Below are 19,058 nucleotides of genomic sequence, written 5' to 3'. Positions count from 1 at the left end.
TTCTAAATTGCACTAATTTAGCTGTTTATTATTAGTGCAACTTTCTTTTCCAGCCATTTGTTGCCCTATATAAACTTTTTTTTACGATTCTGTATGTTGATGTAATCAAGATGTACAGTAAATGAGTTAGAGTTTTTCATGAAATGTAATTTTAATTTAGACAAGTTTAGACTTTAATAGACAATATAAGGATTTTTATTTACATTGGTTTACGGTTCACAGTGTCTTTGGAATGATGCTGTAGGATTCTGGGTACCTACATCATCAAGTGTGGAAACATTTGACTCATCAGTCAACTATGCTATTGTTAGACTGTTTAAACTATTTAAAGAATTCACAGTAACATAGTTGACATTTACTGCCATTTTGAAACTGCCACTTTAAGTCCTGCCATGTAATTCAACCTCAAACTAGGTTCCACACAGCATGTCTATAAAGGAAAAACTGAATTTTTATGGATTTTCGACATGTTATCTTTTATCAAAAATTAAAACAGACATATTAAATATAACAAAGTGAATTTAATTATAAATAGGCTGTTGGTTTGGCCAAAAAATGTTATACAGAATATGTTAGGCCGTCCACATTTATCACCTAAGGAAGTGACATAACTGCGTACAGGTCGTGGGTTTTGTTAGAAGTGCAAATTATATGCAGTTTTATAAGAAGGGTAATGGAGTTGAATGGAAACATATACTATATATTTTAACCTAAAAGATCCCACAGTGATGTATGTGTGTCACAAACCTTTTAAAAGCTGTGTAAAGTTCTTTACAGCATTCTGTCCTTTATTTTAACTCATAAAGTTCTTAAGTGACATTTACTGAACGTCCTGAGAGCATCACTACAGGACGGTGTGTGAATCTGTTTCTTAATCTGACCTTATTTATAGAAGGAGATGTAGGAGAGCTGAGTTAGTGCTGGAGATAAAACTAAACTAAACTTTTAATAGTGTATTTTTTTGTAGTGTTTCTACAGCTCTGTTCCACCATTTAACCATTTAAAAGCTTAAATTAATGTTTTACATTCTATAAAACCAGTTGTGACCTGATTTCTAGAACAGATCGTTATTGAATTATATTTATTAAAATGTTGTTGTGTCAGTTATGTTTCATAAAGAATTTTAAAGTTTTGGAATTTGTATTTACAGCTCTGCAAAAAAATAAAATAAAATAAAAGATCACTTCAGTTTCTGAATCGTTTTCTCTGATTTTGCTATTTATAGGTATATGTTTGAGTAAAATGAACTTGTTGTTTTATTCTATAAACTACAGACAACATTTCTCCCAAATTCAAAATATAAATATTGTCATTTAAAGCATTTATTTGCAGAAAATGAGAAATAGCTGACATAACAAAATAAAAAGCAGAGCTTTCAGACCTCAAATAATGCAAAGAAAACAAGTTCATATTCATAAAGTTTTAAGAGTTCAGAAATCAATATTTGGTGGAATAACCCTGGTTTTTAGTAACAGTTTTCATGCATCTTGGCATCATGTTCTCCTCCACCAGTCTTACACACTGCTTTTGGATAACTTTATGCTGCTTTACTCTTGGTGCAAAAAGTCAAACAGTTCAGTTTGGTTTGTTGGCTTGTGTTCATCCATCTTCCTCTTGAATATATTCCAGAGGTTTCGTCACTTTTTTAAAGGGTCTCCTATATTTTTCCAGAGCTGTATATAAAATACTGAATTTCTTTAAAAATCTCAAATGTTCAGGACTGTCAAATATGTTTTAGAATTTTTTAATTTAACAGACGTCAGGCAAAAAATATTTGACTAAATGGAGAAATTTAGATGAGCAATTCACATTATACTCTAGAAGAAATAAAAAAAAACAATACATTTATTTATTTGTATTTTTTCCCAAGTTAAAGTAGCTTTTAAAATCAGATGTTGACATCATATTAGCTCTATTAAATTCAGATTTGTTTTTTATATTTATATTTATAATCAGTTTTTTTTTGCTTGTTCATTTTGTAAATGAAATTGTAATGAATATTTATTAATCAGAATATCATATGTGTATTTTTATCTCCAGAACATCAGTTAATTATTTTTATTTTTTCTGTGTTTAACAGGACCCTCGCAGTAAACACAAATTTAAGGTACACACATACTCCAGTCCTACATTCTGCGACCACTGCGGATCCCTGCTTTATGGACTTATACACCAGGGGATGAAATGTGACAGTAAGTACACCTACAAAAATAGATGCACACACTCACACTGAGCTGCCAAAAACCATTACCAAGCCCACAGCTGCCTCCAGTGTAAGATCTGCACACAGTGCTCTCTAGTGGCTGATGGGCTGGAACTGCAGTGCAATGGCTGTCTGCTCTGTGTGTATTATTTTGTATTATTCTAATGAATAATAAGATATCAGTACCTTTTAAAAGGAGTTTATCAGTTTATTTCTATACTATTGTGAGTTATTGTATCTTGAATAAATAAATAAATACATACATAAATAAAAAAAACACATTTTAGTTTATAATGTTAAACATGGTCCAAAATAAAAAAAAAAATGCGTATTGGACATAATTTGTTTCTGAAGTAAATTAATTGATCAGAATATCTAAAAAGCTCAAATTGATAATTAGTAATTTGGTAGCCATCTTAATTGGCTTTTACAGCTAAACGCTGCCACTATGATCGGGAGATCGCTGGTTCGCATCCAGTTCATGTACCTTGCCATCAGCTGCCAGAGCCCTGAGAGAGCACAATTGGCCTTGCTTTCTCTGGGTGGGTAGATGGTGCTCTTTTTCTACATCATTACTAGGGTGATGTCGATCAGCACAGGGCGTCTGTGATCTGATGTATCTGAACCAAGTCACTGTGCTGCTGCTCGGCAATGCTGCATCAGCAGCAGCTCGAAAATAGGCGGAGTCTGACTTCACAATGTTATCAAAGGAGGCATGTGTTAGTCTTCACCCTCCTGGTGTTCACTGGTGGCATCACTAGTGATAGGGGGAGTCCTAATGAGTGGGTTGGGTAATTGGCCGTGTAAATTGGGAAGAAAATGGGGAAAGAAAATAGAAATAAATTCATGAAAAAAAGAAAAAAACTGAAAACCGTTTTTTTTTTTTATCTTTTCAATTGTATTTGAATTTAATTCCCATATTGTCTCACAATTCTGTGATGAATGAACCAATTGAAATGCTACAAAATAAAGTAAAAATATATTTTGCCTTTAATTTCCATTGAATTTCCAGAGTTTTTTTTGTTAATTACAGTTTTATAATATTTTAAGATCTGTTTTTGTGGCCGTTTATGATCCAATCAGTAACAATGGACCTGACCTTCTCATCACAAAATACACTAATCATCCACTACACCATAAGCTTTTCACAGGAGTCATCAGGTAGACACCTCCTATCAGTGCTTCATTGAATACGATCTACAACACCTCCAGAAGACTCAGCAGTGAATTCTGGCAACCCAGACTCCCTTCTCTCCAAGCTTACAACATACAACATTAAATTCCTTTTTTCACCCTATTTCCTCCCCAATTTACACAGCCAATTACCCAACTCATTAGGACTCCCTCTGCCACCTCTTATTGAACTGCTGCTGATGTAGCATTACAGCACATTTGGAGGAAAGCGCAGTGACTCGGTTCTGATACATCAGCTCACAGACGCAGCCTTGTGCTGATCCACATCACCCTTGAAATTATGAGGTGAAAAAGAGCCATCTACCCACCCAGAGAGAGAAACTCCAATTGTGCTCTCTCAGGGCTTCTGTAGCTGATGGCAAGGTACATGAACAGGATTCGAACCAGGGATCTCCTGATCATAGTGTCAGCACTTAGCCTGCTGGAGCACTCAGAGCCCCACATTACAATGCTTTAAAACTGATGTGATGAGTCTGAGTTATCTGAGATTTTAAAATTATATAAATAGGTTATTTCATATGAATTAAACAGTTAAGTTATATTATCAGACCTCCTCTGCTAAAGCATCTAAGCTTTAATAGGACTTTAAACATCTTTAACATCATCTTTAAACATCACATTACATTTGAATATCGTAGCATCTGACCTAAGTTAAATGAATTAAGCACAAATTAGTCAAACCTGGTACTGTGTGACCTCTGTGAGGAGCTTGTGGTGTAGTGGATGATTAGTATGTTTGTGATGGGAAAGGTTATGTGATTTGTGTTTGTGTCAAATGTTACTGATTGGATCATAAACAGCCACAACAACCGATTCTTAAATATTATTTCTGTCATGCATAAGCCTTATATCTCCTGTAAAACTGCAATTTAGATATAAAACCTTTAACTTTTAACGGAAAACAATGTAAAAAGACTATATTTTTGCTCATTTTGCAGCATTTCTATTGGTCCATTTATTACTAACTTCTGAAAAAATATAGGAGCAGCACAACATTTTAGATTTTTATAGATTTTTTTTATAGTTTTTTTGTGCAAAAAGCTTACGAATTAGCTCCCTAACAAATTGCTTATTATAAATTGAGTTTTTGTAAATGAAAACTGCTGTAAGAAGAAGATTGGAAATAGATAAAGGAAAATATTGAGACGAATATATTTACATGTATTTAGTTTTTTATTTTTTGTCCTGAACAGATAAACATTTTTTAAAGCTATTAATTAAAAAGTCATTTTTCTAAAGCGTGTTCTATTTCAGGTGCATGTGTGAATCTTGTGCTTTATGGTAGGTGTGAGAGAGGAAGATTAAACAGGAGGTGCTGTATGTAAATGTGTGTATTTGAATATGTTTGTGTGTTTCTGCAGACTGCATGATGAATATTCATAAGCGATGTGTGACCAATGTCCCCAGCCTGTGTGGGACGGATCACACGGAGAGGAGAGGACGACTGCATATCAGCGCTGTTATAAAAGAAGGCACGCTCACCGTGACCAGTGAGTGATCTTTCACCTACAGAGTACAACACTTAATCAAAAAATAAATCAATCAGTTAATAAATAATCAACTTAACGTTAATAGAATCCCTTTTAGATCTTCTATTAACGTTAAGTTAATTATTTATTAATTTATAGATTGCATGCCACCACCACCACCTTTAGATATAAATAATATATAATATATAATATAAATTGTATTTCTTTCTTTATTTTTTAAGCTAATGATGCCAACAAGTGATTGAAGTTTATATCCACCAATTAGCACAAACCTAAATAGGTTAAATAATAATAAAAAATAAGTAAATACATTTGGGTATTTTAAAACTTTTGATAGGAAGTGTACATATAACAACATAATAAATATTAATTTCCCACTCACCTCCAATTTAATCAGTTGATTAATGTGTTTTTTGGTTTTTTTTTTCATCTGACTGGCTACCCTTCAAAAAATGTTTATATCAATGTTTATATCTATATATATATGGAAAAGAGACAGAATTGTTATATAACTGGTCTTGTGTATTTGCATGTAGCGATGCCTCATGAAATAATATTTTTCCTATTACCGGCACCTAACCACAGCTGGCAATGTGTGTGTGTGTGTGTGTGTGTGTGTGTGTGTGTGTGTGTGTGTGGTAGTGCCTTATTGCTGTACCAGAAGAGCAGCTTGGACTTAAGTACCTTGCTTTAGGGCACGGCAGCAGTGTTCAGCCCTAGAGGAGGAATTCTCCAATATTAGAATAATTAACCTGTCCACTGTTCTAAACCATGAACCGTTCAGCATTTATTACAGCGTTTAAACCAATTATAGCCTGATATAACCACTTACTGCCATCCAGTCATAGTCAATACTTTCATCTAGAACTGGAATCACTTGTGATTAGTAGATTAAATATGTGCACTTGCCTTTTTACCTTAGAATCACTTAACATATTACTTTTTTGGGTTGTTATATGAACAATATATTTTGTATTGTTTCTGCCTCTGTTCATCATTTTAAAAAACACTTCTTCACATTTCATATTGTTTATTTACAGATTCTATTCCCTGCTAATGATATGAAACCTGTCAAGATTTTAACGGATATTTATAATGATATTGTCTTTGTATCTGCTGCTAAATTTGTTTATATTGTTAAAATTTTCAATTTCTCAACTCCTATGCACATTAATAGATTTATTACCAATAAATTCAGCTTATATATAGCAATATACATGAGGCACCAAGCTTTTCTAGAATGTAGTAACAAGTTTAGTTCCCTCATTTAAAAGGTCAGTGATCCACACATTAATTGACTTTTAATTGATAATTTAACAAACTTAGGTAGAAGCTAGTGCTGGGGAGCGGTATGACAAAAAATGTATATCACAGTATTTTTCAAGATTCTGACAGTTTTACAGTAAATCGATTGTGCTATATAAATGATTCAGTAGCCAGGATCGATTATGATTTTTTCTTTTTCTCCAAACTGTGGATTGATGGTGTAATTCGTTCTTTTCTTATTCTCTGAGTGGATAATTGTGAAAGCTTTTGTCATTTGCTGCTGTTTTTCTAAAACACTCAAACAATGAGGAACAGCAGCAGGAGCTCCTCAGATAAAGTGCTATTCTCATTTTTCTTCAGGCAGGACAGCGTGAGACAAGCATTTAACTCCACAGAGCTGAAATACCATTACTCCAGTGTGTTAGCTTGCTATGCTAACTGTTAGCTAACACCTATATACCTTAACAAATGTGGCCTTAATAAATAATACAGGATATCAGATCTCTAGTAATCAGATAATAAGAGTAATTTTTTAATGACTAGGTGTGTGTGCGTGAGTGTGTTAAGTGTGGGCGCTTACAATGTGCTATAAACGAGTGTGTGCTTTACAGAGCTACTTTAGCCCGGGGTAGAAACAGACTCCTCTAAAAAACTCATCATGAGATCAATTAGTGAACGATCGCCCCATATCTTTCCCTCTCTCTCACACACACGACCACACACACACACACACACACACACATCAGTCGCTCGTCTGTTTGGAAGTTGAATGTATAGTGGGCTCCTCATACGCATCCTTTTCCCTGTGTTATATTGGATCACTGAAATAGGCCTGACATGCGTATAGATGCCTGGTATTGATACAGACAGCCTATGATTGACAGCTCCCTGGAGCTAGATAATCAAATCAGGGTTTTTGAGTCGATAATTAGCCTAAAGATTAGAACTTCTTTCAATCCACAACCAGTTTTGGTCATATGCCTCATATAGGCATATTGGATGTTAAATTTAGAATTAAAAAGAAAAAAATTGTGTTTTTTGTTTTTGTTGTTTTTGCAGTAAATTTCTGCAGAATGTGTAAGAGAACGTGTCTCATGGAGGAAAGAGAATAAAGACTTCGTTCACACTAATGCGTTACGTCTGCACTAGTGTGTGTTGTCTGCGCTAGTGTGTAAGATGCGTTACGTCTGCACTAGTGGTTTACATCTGTGCTAGTATGTTACGTCTGCGCTAGTATGTTACGTCTGCACTAGTGTGTTTTTGTCTGCGCTAGTGTGTTATGTCTTTTCTAGTGTGTTTTTTCTAATGCACTAGTGTGTTACATCTGCACTAGTGCGTTACGTCTGCGCTTGTGCTTTACATCTAACGCACTAGCGTGTTACGTCTGCACTAGTGCGTTACGTCTGCGCTTGTGCTTTACATCTAACGCACTAGCGTGTTACATCTGCACTAGTGCGTTACGTCTGTGCTAGTGTCATATTTGTGTAAATCTTGTGAATATTACTGTTCTACTTCAGTATACATCTGTCTTTCAGTGTAGAGTCTATATATATATATATTTATTAGCTCATCCAGGAAATGTGTCTTTTGGTTCTGCATTTCCCTTCACAATATCACGCAGCACTGGACTAAATTTTGTCTTACATCGTCTACACAAAATGATAATAATCGTTCAGTAATTACCATAAATAATAAACAACAAAGCAACAATAACCTGTATCATTTGTAGATGGTCTCTTATATATTTACATGTTTTTGAGTATGTTTATTCATTTTTTGCTGTGAGTTCAGCAGCAGGAGTGGGAATAATTCAGGCAGGAATGGGAGGAGCGGGATTAAGAAACACAAGAGCTGTAATCTTGTAATGCTTCAAAATGCTAAAAACTATACTTTCTGAATATAAAAAAAAAGCCAAGAAGCAAGAGATGCCAGTTGTGTCCATTGTATGACCTTTATGGATCTCCTTTATGGAAGTTATTTCTTACCTTTTTTTTTCTAATTCTTTGCTTCTGTCTCTTTTATAACAGTCGGGGATGCTCGTAACTTGGTGCCCATGGACCCCAATGGTTTGTCGGACCCGTATGTGAAGCTTAAGCTTATCCCGGACCCCAAGAGTGAGAGCAAGCAGAAGACCAAAACCATCAAGTGCTCCCTGAATCCCACCTTTAATGAAACCTTCACTTTGTATGTAGAAAAATAAACTACATCAGTTTAAAAGTGCTGATTGAGCTACAGTGATTTTTGAATGTTAGAACTGATTGTAATTTTTAAACATATTTATCAGCATAATGTTTCTGTGTGTGTGTGTGTGTGTGTGTGTGTGTTTGTGTGTGTGTGTTGGCTGTAGTCATCTACGGGAGACGGATAATAACCGGCGTCTGTCTGTGGAGGTGTGGGACTGGGATCTGACCAGCAGGAATGACTTCATGGGCTCTCTCTCTTTTGGTATCTCTGAGCTCCAGAAAAAAGGGGTCAGTGGCTGGTAAGAGGGCTCTGATGAGATTCATACAACTGACTTAACACTGAAAGACTTACAGTGCTGTGCAAAAGTATTCGGCCCCCTTTTTCTTTTCAACCTTTTGCCACATTTTAGGCTGCAAACATATTTTTCAAACATTTTCTTTTGTGGGAAAAATCAATTAAATTCAGTTCAATTCAATTTTATTTATATAGCACTTTTTACAACAAAAGTTGTCACAGAGCAGCTTTACAGGAAAAACAGGTCCACGCATGAGCAGCACCACAGAGATCCCAATTTTATGGTGACACAGTGGCAAGAAAAAAAACTCCCTTTAAGAGGAAGAAACCTTGGAAGGAACCAAGACTCAGTCAGATGAACCTACTCGGGTTGACCCGCTCAGTACAAACAAGCAACAAACAAATAACAGAACAAAAACAGTACAGAGAGATAATATGGAGCTATAGCTAATTTAACAGGTAGTAATTTATGAATATATTGTAAAAATGTGATGGGCACAAACAATAGAGCTATGGCTAATACAGAAACAGATACTGAGTGTGTTATGTTAATCAGGGTGATGAGCTGTGTTGCTTTACGCCAAACATAATGTTTTGTATTGTAGCCAAAAAAATCGATTTTGGTTTTATCTGACCACAGAACCTTATTCCACATGTTTGATGTGTCTTCCAGGTGGCTTGTGGCAAACTTTAAACAAGACTTTTTATGGATATCTTTGAGAAATTGCTTTTCTTCTTGCCGCTCTTCCATAAAGGCCAGATTAGTGCGGTGTACAACTGATTGTTGTCCTATGGACAGAGTCTCCCACCTCAACTGTAGATCTCTGCCGTTCATCCAGAGTGATCATGTACGGTGGCCGAGAAAGCCCAGTGCAGTGCAAATTGAAAAGCGCTGCAAAAGCACAAAACACATACATCAAAATTACAACACAGGCGCAGCAAATAGAAAAACGCGCTGCAAATACAACCACAACACAACGGAAGTGAGTCACAACACAACGGAATTTTCCCGGGGGACCTCAAAAGATGCTGTATCAGCTGTGTACAAAGGACAATAAGTGGCAAACAAGCTTCTGAAAAGTAAGTTATGTTTATTACCTGTGATTACCACGGTTGTGTGCATATTATTAAAAGTTCTGCTTCACAAAACGCCTTGTTTGCCACTTATTGTCCTTTGTACACATAGTGAAGTCCGAGACGTTACTGAAGACGCTTCACTTCCGTTGTGTTGTGGTTCTATTTGCAGCGCGTTTTTCTAGTTGATGCGCCTGTGTTGTAATTTTGATGGATGTGTTTTGTGCTTTTGCAGCGCTTTTCAATTTGCACTGCGTTGGGCTTTCTCGGCCACAGTAATCATGGGCCTCTTGGCTGCATCTCTGATCAGTCTTGAAATGTGGCAAAATGTTGAAAAGTTCAAGGGGACCGAATACTTTTGCAAGGCACTGTACTTCAAATATACCAAAAATCACAAGTCATATCTACTGCAACTACAGAAAGTGTGTTTGTGTGTGTGTGTGTGTGTGTGTGTGTGTGTGTGTTTGTGTGTGTGTGCACTGTAGGTATAAATTGTTGGGCCAAGAAGAAGGGGAGTATTTTAACGTTCCAGTTCAGCCGGATGGAGAGGAAGGCAACGATGAACTGCGTCAGAAATTTGAGGTTAAACTTTTCACCTCTGTTTATTTCATTTTTTTATATTTAAAATATTATTACTATTATTATATCCATTGCCAAACCTCATTTAGTGTTTTTTGTTTGTTTATTTGTTTGTTTGTTTACACTTCCAGATAGTTAATTAGTTCTGCACTAGTGTGTTAGGTCTGCACTAGTATGCATTAGTTCTGTGCTAGTGCACTAATTCTGCTCTAGAGCCTTACCCTGCGTTCACACTGCATATTGATTTTGCACTAATGTGTTAGTTTCGCACTAGTGCATTCGTTTTGCACTAGTGTGTTAGTTCTGACTAGTACATGTTAGCTCTGCATTAGTCCGTTAGCTCTGCACTAGTGCGTTAGTCCTGCTCTATTGTGTTACGTCTGACCAGTGCATTAGTTCAGCACTAGTGCATTAATTTTGTAATAGTATGTTAGTTCTGCACTAGAGTGTAGGTTAGGCACCAGTGTGATAGTTCTGCACCAGTGGGATAGTTCTGCAACAGTGCGTTAGTTCTGCTTTAGTGCATGTTAGTTCAGCACTAGTGTGTAAGTTTTGTGCTAGTGCATTAGTTTTGTGCTAGTGCGTTAGTTTTGCACCAGTGTGTTAGTTACACTGTAGTGCAGGTACGCTCTGTGCTAGTGTGTTAGTTCTGCACTAATGTAAATTAGTCCTGCAGTAGTGCATCATTTCTGCACTAAAGTGCATGAGTTCTGCACTAAAGTGCCGTAGGTTTGCATTTGTTGTGCACTAGTGAATTAGTTCTGCTTTAATGCAGGTTAGCTCTGCACTAGTGCAGGTTAGCTCTGCAATAGTTAATTAGTTCTGCACCAGTGTGTTAGTTCTGCACCAATGTGCAGTAGTCCTCTAGTGTGTTTTGCCTGTGCTAGTGCATTATTTCTGCACTAGTATGTTAGTATGTTAGTGCATTCATTTTACACTAGTGTGTCAGTTCTGTGCTAGTGAGTAAATCAGCACTAGTACGTTAATTTTGCTTTAGTGAATGTTAGTTCAGCACTAGTGTATTAATTAGTGTATTAGGCCTGTGCTACTGTGTTAATTATTTGCCAGTTTTAAGATAGTGTTAATTTCATTTTCTGCATTCTGCATTAGTGCATTAGATGTGCACTAGCCTGTTAATTCTGTGCTAGTGCATTAGGTTTGTGCCAAACGTCTATTTGTGTGCAGCTCCTATAGATCAGTGCTAGTGTGTTATTTTTAGTGTACAGTTCGGGTTGCCAGCTTGCTCAAATGAAATAAGGAACATTCACTTCTAAACTGCTGCCACTTCTCTTAATAAAGAGCTAAATCATGTCTGCTTCACTGAGTAAAGGACATTAATAAAGGAAATATATTCACATAAAAGATTATATTCACAATACCAAATAAAGGCTGAAAACAACAGAACAAAGGCACGGCCTGTATTATTTTAATTCGGAAAGTTTCCAATTTAAGACAGTTCTGATTATGATGGGATGTTTCCGTATTTTTTATGGGACTGTTGGCGACCCTACCTAGTGTGTTAGCTAAACACTAGCACAAACACTAATACACTAAACACTAATACATTATCATCATTATTTCTCTCCTACAGCGTTAGCGCTCTGCTAGTGTATTAATTATTATAGTATATAGTATATATTAACTGTCCTACGATGCGTCTCAGTTTTGTACTAATTACTAAAATAAAAAAAAACTAGTTTTAAAATAAAAAGTACAAACACTCATTGACAAAAAACATACAACATACTAGTGTTACAGATTACTACAAATCATTCAGCTTATAGTTATGCCTCAGGCAGGTATGTAAATGTTTACAGAGGTGGTCTGAGGTGGTCTTCTTACCACAAGAGGGCGTAGAAGTGAGGAGCTACTGCATATGAGAGTCAGTCACCCCTAGTAGTGATACGAGGGACCAGTCAGCAATTTGTGCAGAACATCCTGCAGCCACATGTTGCATCTTATGGTTGGGCTTCCATCAGGATAATGCTCACCCACATACAAAAAAAGACTTTCAAAGAATGTCTCCGTCTGCATTACTTTCACACATTTTAAGACCTCTGTGTGTGTTATTTCTTTTGTCAGTGAGTGTAGTATAGAGTATACGTAGTTGACTATATGCAAATATATACGTACATATTTGGAACTGACTGCGGCACCAACAGCAGCAGGAGAACTTTCAATGAGGTTTTTTGGTATAGCAAATCTTCATCACTTCCTGTTAGTACACAATCGCTTCGTTAATATTTTTTTACTAACCTTACAAACCTGCACCAATATTATTATTATAGTAGTGCATCTCAAAACATTTGAATATCATTAAGGGTTCGTATGGTCATGAAAAGCCTGGAAAAGTCCTGTAATTTGAAAATAACATTTTCCATGTTTTCCTTCTAAATGTAAAGCTAAGTTAAGTAAACAAAAATGTAATTCTTAAAAAAAACTTTTTCAAACGAGCGCTGGATGTTAATCTACACAGATTTCTCTCCTGAAAACTGTTTGTTTGGGTGAATAAAGCATTCTGCTTTTTTTAGAGTAAGCTAAGATTTCCAGACTTCTACTAAAGTGGTTAGCAGCTAATGCCACCTGAGCTACACTGAGGAACCGTGAGCTAGGGTGATATCAGCTAGTGGTTCGTCCCACTTAGCTTGTTTAAAAATGGAAAACACTCCATTTTTTTACAGCCTTGCTTCTCAACAGCAAAAGAGCTAGCGCTGTGGTTAGCGGCTAATGCTAATGCTGCTCCAGCAGTGCTAGCCAGTGTTAGCAGCACTGTACAGGCCGGTAATATTCACCTCTGAATGGCAAAAGAGCTAGCGCTTAGGACAGTTAGCAGCTAATGCTAATGCTGCTAGAGAACTAAACTGAAACTCCTGTGTAATGCTGCACTTCAGCAGTGTGGATTTACAGGTTATAAGTGATTTTTGGGAAAATTAAAGGATTTGCACCTTATAGTGCAAAGAAAATCGGTATTTCAGTTCAAAATGTGAAACTCATATTATTTAGATGTATTACAGACAGAGTGATCTATTTTAAGCCTTTATTTATTTTATTGTTGATTATTATGGCTTACAGCCAATGAAAACCCCAAAATCAGTGTCTCAGAAAATTTGAATATTACATAAGACCAGTTAGTACTTTTGGCAGTGTGGGTCCTGTGAACGAAACGGAATCTGCATCTCCATAAAAGTATTCAGCAGAGGGAAGCATGAAGTGCTTTTCTGGGAAAATTTCGGACTTGATTTAACACAGTGGACTGAAAATAAAGTAACTTTTTACTGAAATGAAGTAACTTTTCAATGATATTCTTATTTTTTTGTTAAGCACTAGAAGTATATATACATTTTATACTAATACAGAATTAGCCTTAGTGTTTAGCTCTAGGCTAGTGTATAAAGACATGTAAGTACTGCAGACCCAGACTTGAATAAAACTAAATTATAGTAAAGTATGAACTAAAGTATGTGGGTGTTTGAGCCTCTCCTAAAGAGGTTAGTGACGCCCTGGTAACGAGTAATGATGTAGCATATACAACGTGTATTAAAGTAAAAGTATTAAACTAAAAATATGTAATAAAGTAAAAGTGGAAGTACTAGAAAAAAATAATACTCCAGTAAGGTACAGATACAGTATTTTAGTACTTAAGTACAGTATTGAAGTAGATTTACTGTGTTACTCTCTATACATCTCTGGTTACCTTTTTGCTAGTAGTGCATTACATTGGTCAGCTCATCTCGTTTATGCTGTCCTAATGTGTAAGGGGCTGACACATTAGCTTAGTGCTAACATATTAGCTTTGTGCTAAGAAAAGACTGATGCTAGTGTTTTACTGCTGTTAGTACATATTAGCTCATTAGCTAGATGCTAGTACATTAGCTCATTGTTGTGACCGCTCTCTGTTTCTCCTCTCAGAGGGCCAGGATTGGTCCAGGCAATAAGAATACCGACAGTTCATCGTCCAACGACATCTCCAAATACGATGCTAATGGCAACCAGGATCGAGTGAAACTCTCAGATTTCAATTTTGTCATGGTGCTTGGCAAAGGAAGCTTTGGAAAGGTAAGCTAAACAGTTGTGTACTTCTTTTTGAGTTTTTTTTTTTTTTACAGTTACAGTTTTCCATGTTTGTTTGTTTGTTTGGATTTGCTTTTGGCCTCAAAGCCTTTTCACATATATTGTCAGCTTGGAGTAAAATGCTTATACATTGAGAAAAAGAGAATAAATTTAATAAGATTTATAAAACTGTGTATAAAAATATAGATTAAAAATATATATATATATAAAAAAACATTGGTATATCTTGTAATTGTGCCTTCCCGGTATCATATATCTTATGTTTTATCTTTCATGTTGTCTCGTGAAAATATAAAATAAAATATTTACAAAGATATGAGGTGAGTACTCTTGTCTAAGAGCGCAGTGGTGTTGATGACAACTCAAAATCTTTCTTAATTTACTGTCCAAAACCAGCAGATTGCACATTGCACCAGTAAGAGCAGAGTGTAAAGGTTCAATTAGCAGGGTAAGAGCACAGTTTTACTCAAAATATTGCAATGCACACAACATTATGGGTGACATACCAGAGTTCAAAAGAGGACAAATTGTTGGTGCACGTCTTGCTGGAGCATCTGTGACCAAGACAGCAAGTCTTTGTGATCTATCTAGAGCCATGGTATCCAGGGTAATGTCAGCATACCACCAAGAAGGACCAACCACATCCAACAGGATTAACTGTGGATGCTGTAAGAGGAAGCTGTCTGAAAGGGATGTTTGGGTGCTAACCCGGATTGTATCCAAAAAACATAAAACCACGGCTGAATTCAGTGTGCACCTCAACTCTCCTGTTTCCACCAGAACTGTCCATCACCACAATAAATTATTGTGCTCTAAAACCAGGTGTTTCAGTTTCATTGTCCAACCCCTGTACATTGCTATGACACAGTATGGTTCTCTCTCTCTCTCTCTCTCTGTTCAGGTGATGCTGGCGGAGCGTAAGGGAACGGACGAGCTGTACGCAGTGAAGATCCTGAAGAAGGACGTGGTGATACAGGACGATGATGTGGAGTGTACGATGGTGGAGAAGAGAGTTCTTGCTCTGTCTGGAAAGCCTCCTTTCCTCACGCAGCTGCACTCCTGCTTTCAGACCATGGTACACAACCCACTTCTTTGTTTGTTGTTTGTTTAACTAAGCTGTACTTCTGCTTTCAGGTCTCAGTAGCCCACATACCCACATGCACATGCATGCACTACTGATATGTGCAGATTTACTCACATCCTCTTCTCAAGCTTTTTTTTAAAAGCTTTTTTTAGCACTAACCTTCTCGCTCTTCCTCCTTGTGCTGGTGCAGGATCGCCTGTATTTTGTGATGGAGTACATTAATGGTGGGGACCTGATGTACCAGATACAGCAAGTAGGGAAGTTTAAGGAACCACATGCTGTGTAAGTATTCACACAAACTGTGAAGAGGAAGTTCAGGCAGTTTATATGCACTTAATGTATATTTTGGGCACCCCTGATCATTTTCATGATTTTCCTTTATAAATCATTGATTGTTGGGATCAGCAATTTCACTTAAATATATCATATAGCAGAAAAACACAGTGATATTTGAGAGGTGAAATTAAGTTTATAGGATTTACCGAAAGTGTGCAATAATTCTTTAAACAAAATTAGTCAGGTGCATATACAGTATTTGGAACCCCAAATGTTAGGTAACTAAAACCTAGGCTAAGTAAACAAAACTGTAATTCTTAGAAAAATATATATTCTCAAGTCAAACGAGTACTGGATGTTGATCTCACCTGAAAACTGTTTATTTTGGTGAGTAAAGTAGCATAAGTGAGTGTTCTGGTAAGCCAGGGCGATATTAGTTCGTTGGTTCATCCCACTTAGCTTGTTTTAAGACGTTAAACACACAGACTATAGTCTGATATACTCACCTCTGAATGGCTAAATAGCTAGCATTTAGCGTGGCTAGTGGATGATTCTGCTCCAGCAGTGCTAGCCGGGGTTAGCAGCAGGCTACACGCCAATAATACTTATTTCTGAATGGTAAAAGAGCTAGTGCTTAGCGTGGTTAGCAGCTAATGCTAATACAGGTCCAGCCTCGGTTCTGGAGAACTAAACTGAAACTCCTGTATAACACTGTACTTCAGTAGAGTGGCTTTACTGCTCTTTACAACCTGACTGGTAAAATTCATATATAAGAAACACTGATGTTTTTTTTAGGACAATTAAAGGATTTTACATGCACATTATCGTGCGAAAAATACAGTAAATTAGTTTTAATAATCAATTTTATTTTTTTATCAGTTTAATCAATTACTTGTTTACCTAATTAAATTAGTTAGCAACTATTTTTATTGTTAATGTTATTAGGCTTAATCATTTAAATATTTATATATTCTTCTGTCGGTTTTGTTTGTTTGTGTGTGTGTGTGTGTGTGTTTGTGTGTGTTTGTACAGGTTCTATGCTGCTGAGATTGCTATTGGTCTATTCTTCCTCCATTCAAAAGGCATCATTTATAGGTGAGAACTTCTGCTTTTCTGTAAAGTTAAACACTGATATTCTGGAATAAATAATATTTGGAATAAATATGGTTAGGCCTGGACAATAATTTGATATCAGTATTTATTGCGATAAGAAACGTTTCAATAACGGTGATATAATTTTTGTGCTATATCGATATGTATTATGTACAGATTCTGTCACAGACAGACGTTTTTACCGTCGTCAGTTCGCTGCAGAGCTGAACACAATCAGCCTCTGTAGCCGGGCTACGTCAGTGCATGATGACTAAATCACACAGGCATGTAGCCAGATGGGCTAGGCTAGGCTAGGCTTGCTATGCTAGGCTCGGATTCACTCTGAGAGGAAGCTTCAAAGACTTAAATTAAATTATCTTTCATTGTTTAGCAGTTTTTCTGAGGCAGTCAAAGTATTAATATCAACATCGAAATTATATCGTATCAACCGAAATTAAGGAATATATCGCAATATAATTTTGGCCATATCGTCCAGCACTAAATATGGTGGTACCAGTCTAATTTCAGATATTATTAGTGGCCGAGTTGATTGTACCTACATAAACGAGCGCAAGACGAGTTCAAGAAGTTTTGCAGTGGAGTTTCTGCTTAACATGTTGGCTGCTGCTGAGGTAGTAATGTGCGGTTTACACAGTGAGCAGCACTAGCCAGAATAACTCCAATATCATATTTTGAGGGTCCTATTTTAGCGATCTATAGGCAAGACGACAATTCTGCTTTGTTTACTGGATTTAGGGCATGTTGGTGTGTCTTTGGTGTTGTGATGGCATATAAAATACGCCTTGCACGGCTCAAAATGCGCAAAAGACATTTTCACTAATTCTCTTATTTATTAATGGGTGTCTTTTGGGCGCAACATCAAATAAACCAATCAGTGTTTCATATGCCATTCCCTTTAAGAACCAAGTGGGATGTTGATATTTTAACAGCGAGAAGCTTTTGTGCATCTCATGGATTACAGACAGTTCAAAAAAGAACATACTGGCTGAAAAACAATGCACAACTGCATTAAGCAGTGCTTCAACGTTGCCTGTTTTATTATTATCTGACAGCACATCTTAGTACAGTTGCATAAATAACAATATTACAGGCAGTGGCATGCAGATGTTTTGGCACCCCTGAATAAAAGATAATTCTCTTTCTCTTTGTGTGGACAGAGATCTAAAGCTGGATAACGTGATGTTGGATGCTGAGGGCCATATTAAGATTGCAGATTTTGGAATGTGCAAGGAGAACATGCTGGATGGTGTCACCACAAAAACCTTCTGTGGGACCCCAGACTACATCGCCCCTGAGGTGGGTGTGGGGGTGTGTGTGGGGGTGGGTGGGTGTGTTTTGCCGTATGAAAGCTAATGCTACTGCACAATTAGTTATAAATTAAAATAAATAAATAAAAGAGAACAAGACTTAAAAAATGGTTTCAATGCTATCAATTTGTAAACTTTGTTTCTTTTGTTCATTGTGGTATTAAGTTATCCAAAAGCAGTGTGTAAGACTGGTGGAGGAAACATGATGCCAAGATGCATGAAAACTGTGATTAAAAACCAGGGTTATTCCACCAAATATTGATTTCTAAACTCTTTGTGAATATGAACTTGTTTTCTCTGCATTATTTGAGGTCTGAAAGCTCTGCATCTTTTTTTTATTTTAGTAATTTCTCATAAATGCTCTAAATAACAAAATTTTGATTTAGAATTTAGGAGAAATGTTGTCCGTAGTGTTCATTTTACTTAAACGCGTAAAATTCCAAATAAAAATATTGTCATTTATGTGCAGAAAATGAGAAATGGCTGATATAACAAAAAAGATGCAGAACTTTCATACCTCAAATAATACAAAGAAAACAAGTTCATATTCATAAAGTTTTATGAGTTCAGAAATCAATATTTGGTGGAATAATCCTGGTTTTTAATCAGAGTTTTCATAGATCTTGGCATGTTATCCTCCACCAGTCTTACACACTGCTTTTAGATAACTTTATGCTGCTTTACTCCTGGTGCAAAAATTCAAGCAGTTCAGTTTGGTTTGATGGCTTGTGATCATCCATCTTCCTCTTCGTTATATTCCAGAGGTTTTCAATTTGGTAAAATCAAAGAAACTCCTTATTTTAAAGTGGTCTCTTATTTTTTTTCAGAGCTGTATAGATTATTTGCTTTTCATAGTAAAGTTTTACATTTTAGACATACAATTTTGTGATAAGTAGACAAATAGCTTTTAAATTATGTTAGTT

At 36.2% G+C, this 19,058-nt stretch overlaps 1 protein-coding gene across 3 annotated transcripts in view; it reads left to right on the top strand.

Annotated features, from left to right (window-relative positions):
- The window catches only part of prkcba (protein kinase C, beta a), a 73,834-nt gene that overhangs the window by 34,636 nt on the left and 20,140 nt on the right, over positions 1-19,058 (top strand). For all 3 annotated transcript variants that reach the window (XM_022674908.2, XM_022674907.2, XM_049470159.1), the window contains exons 4-13: positions 2,081-2,192; positions 4,759-4,887; positions 8,181-8,337; positions 8,501-8,635; positions 10,191-10,287; positions 14,194-14,340; positions 15,257-15,430; positions 15,630-15,721; positions 16,748-16,810; positions 17,986-18,124. In XM_022674908.2, the coding sequence (XP_022530629.2) occupies positions 2,081-2,192; positions 4,759-4,887; positions 8,181-8,337; positions 8,501-8,635; positions 10,191-10,287; positions 14,194-14,340; positions 15,257-15,430; positions 15,630-15,721; positions 16,748-16,810; positions 17,986-18,124 (1,245 nt within the window). The remainder of the gene's footprint in view (positions 1-2,080; positions 2,193-4,758; positions 4,888-8,180; positions 8,338-8,500; positions 8,636-10,190; positions 10,288-14,193; positions 14,341-15,256; positions 15,431-15,629; positions 15,722-16,747; positions 16,811-17,985; positions 18,125-19,058) is intronic.

Source organism: Astyanax mexicanus, chromosome 21 (genome assembly GCF_023375975.1).
Source record: "Astyanax mexicanus isolate ESR-SI-001 chromosome 21, AstMex3_surface, whole genome shotgun sequence".
Taxonomy (NCBI): Eukaryota; Metazoa; Chordata; class Actinopteri; order Characiformes; family Acestrorhamphidae; genus Astyanax; species Astyanax mexicanus.
This window is presented reverse-complemented; position numbering and strand designations above follow the sequence as displayed.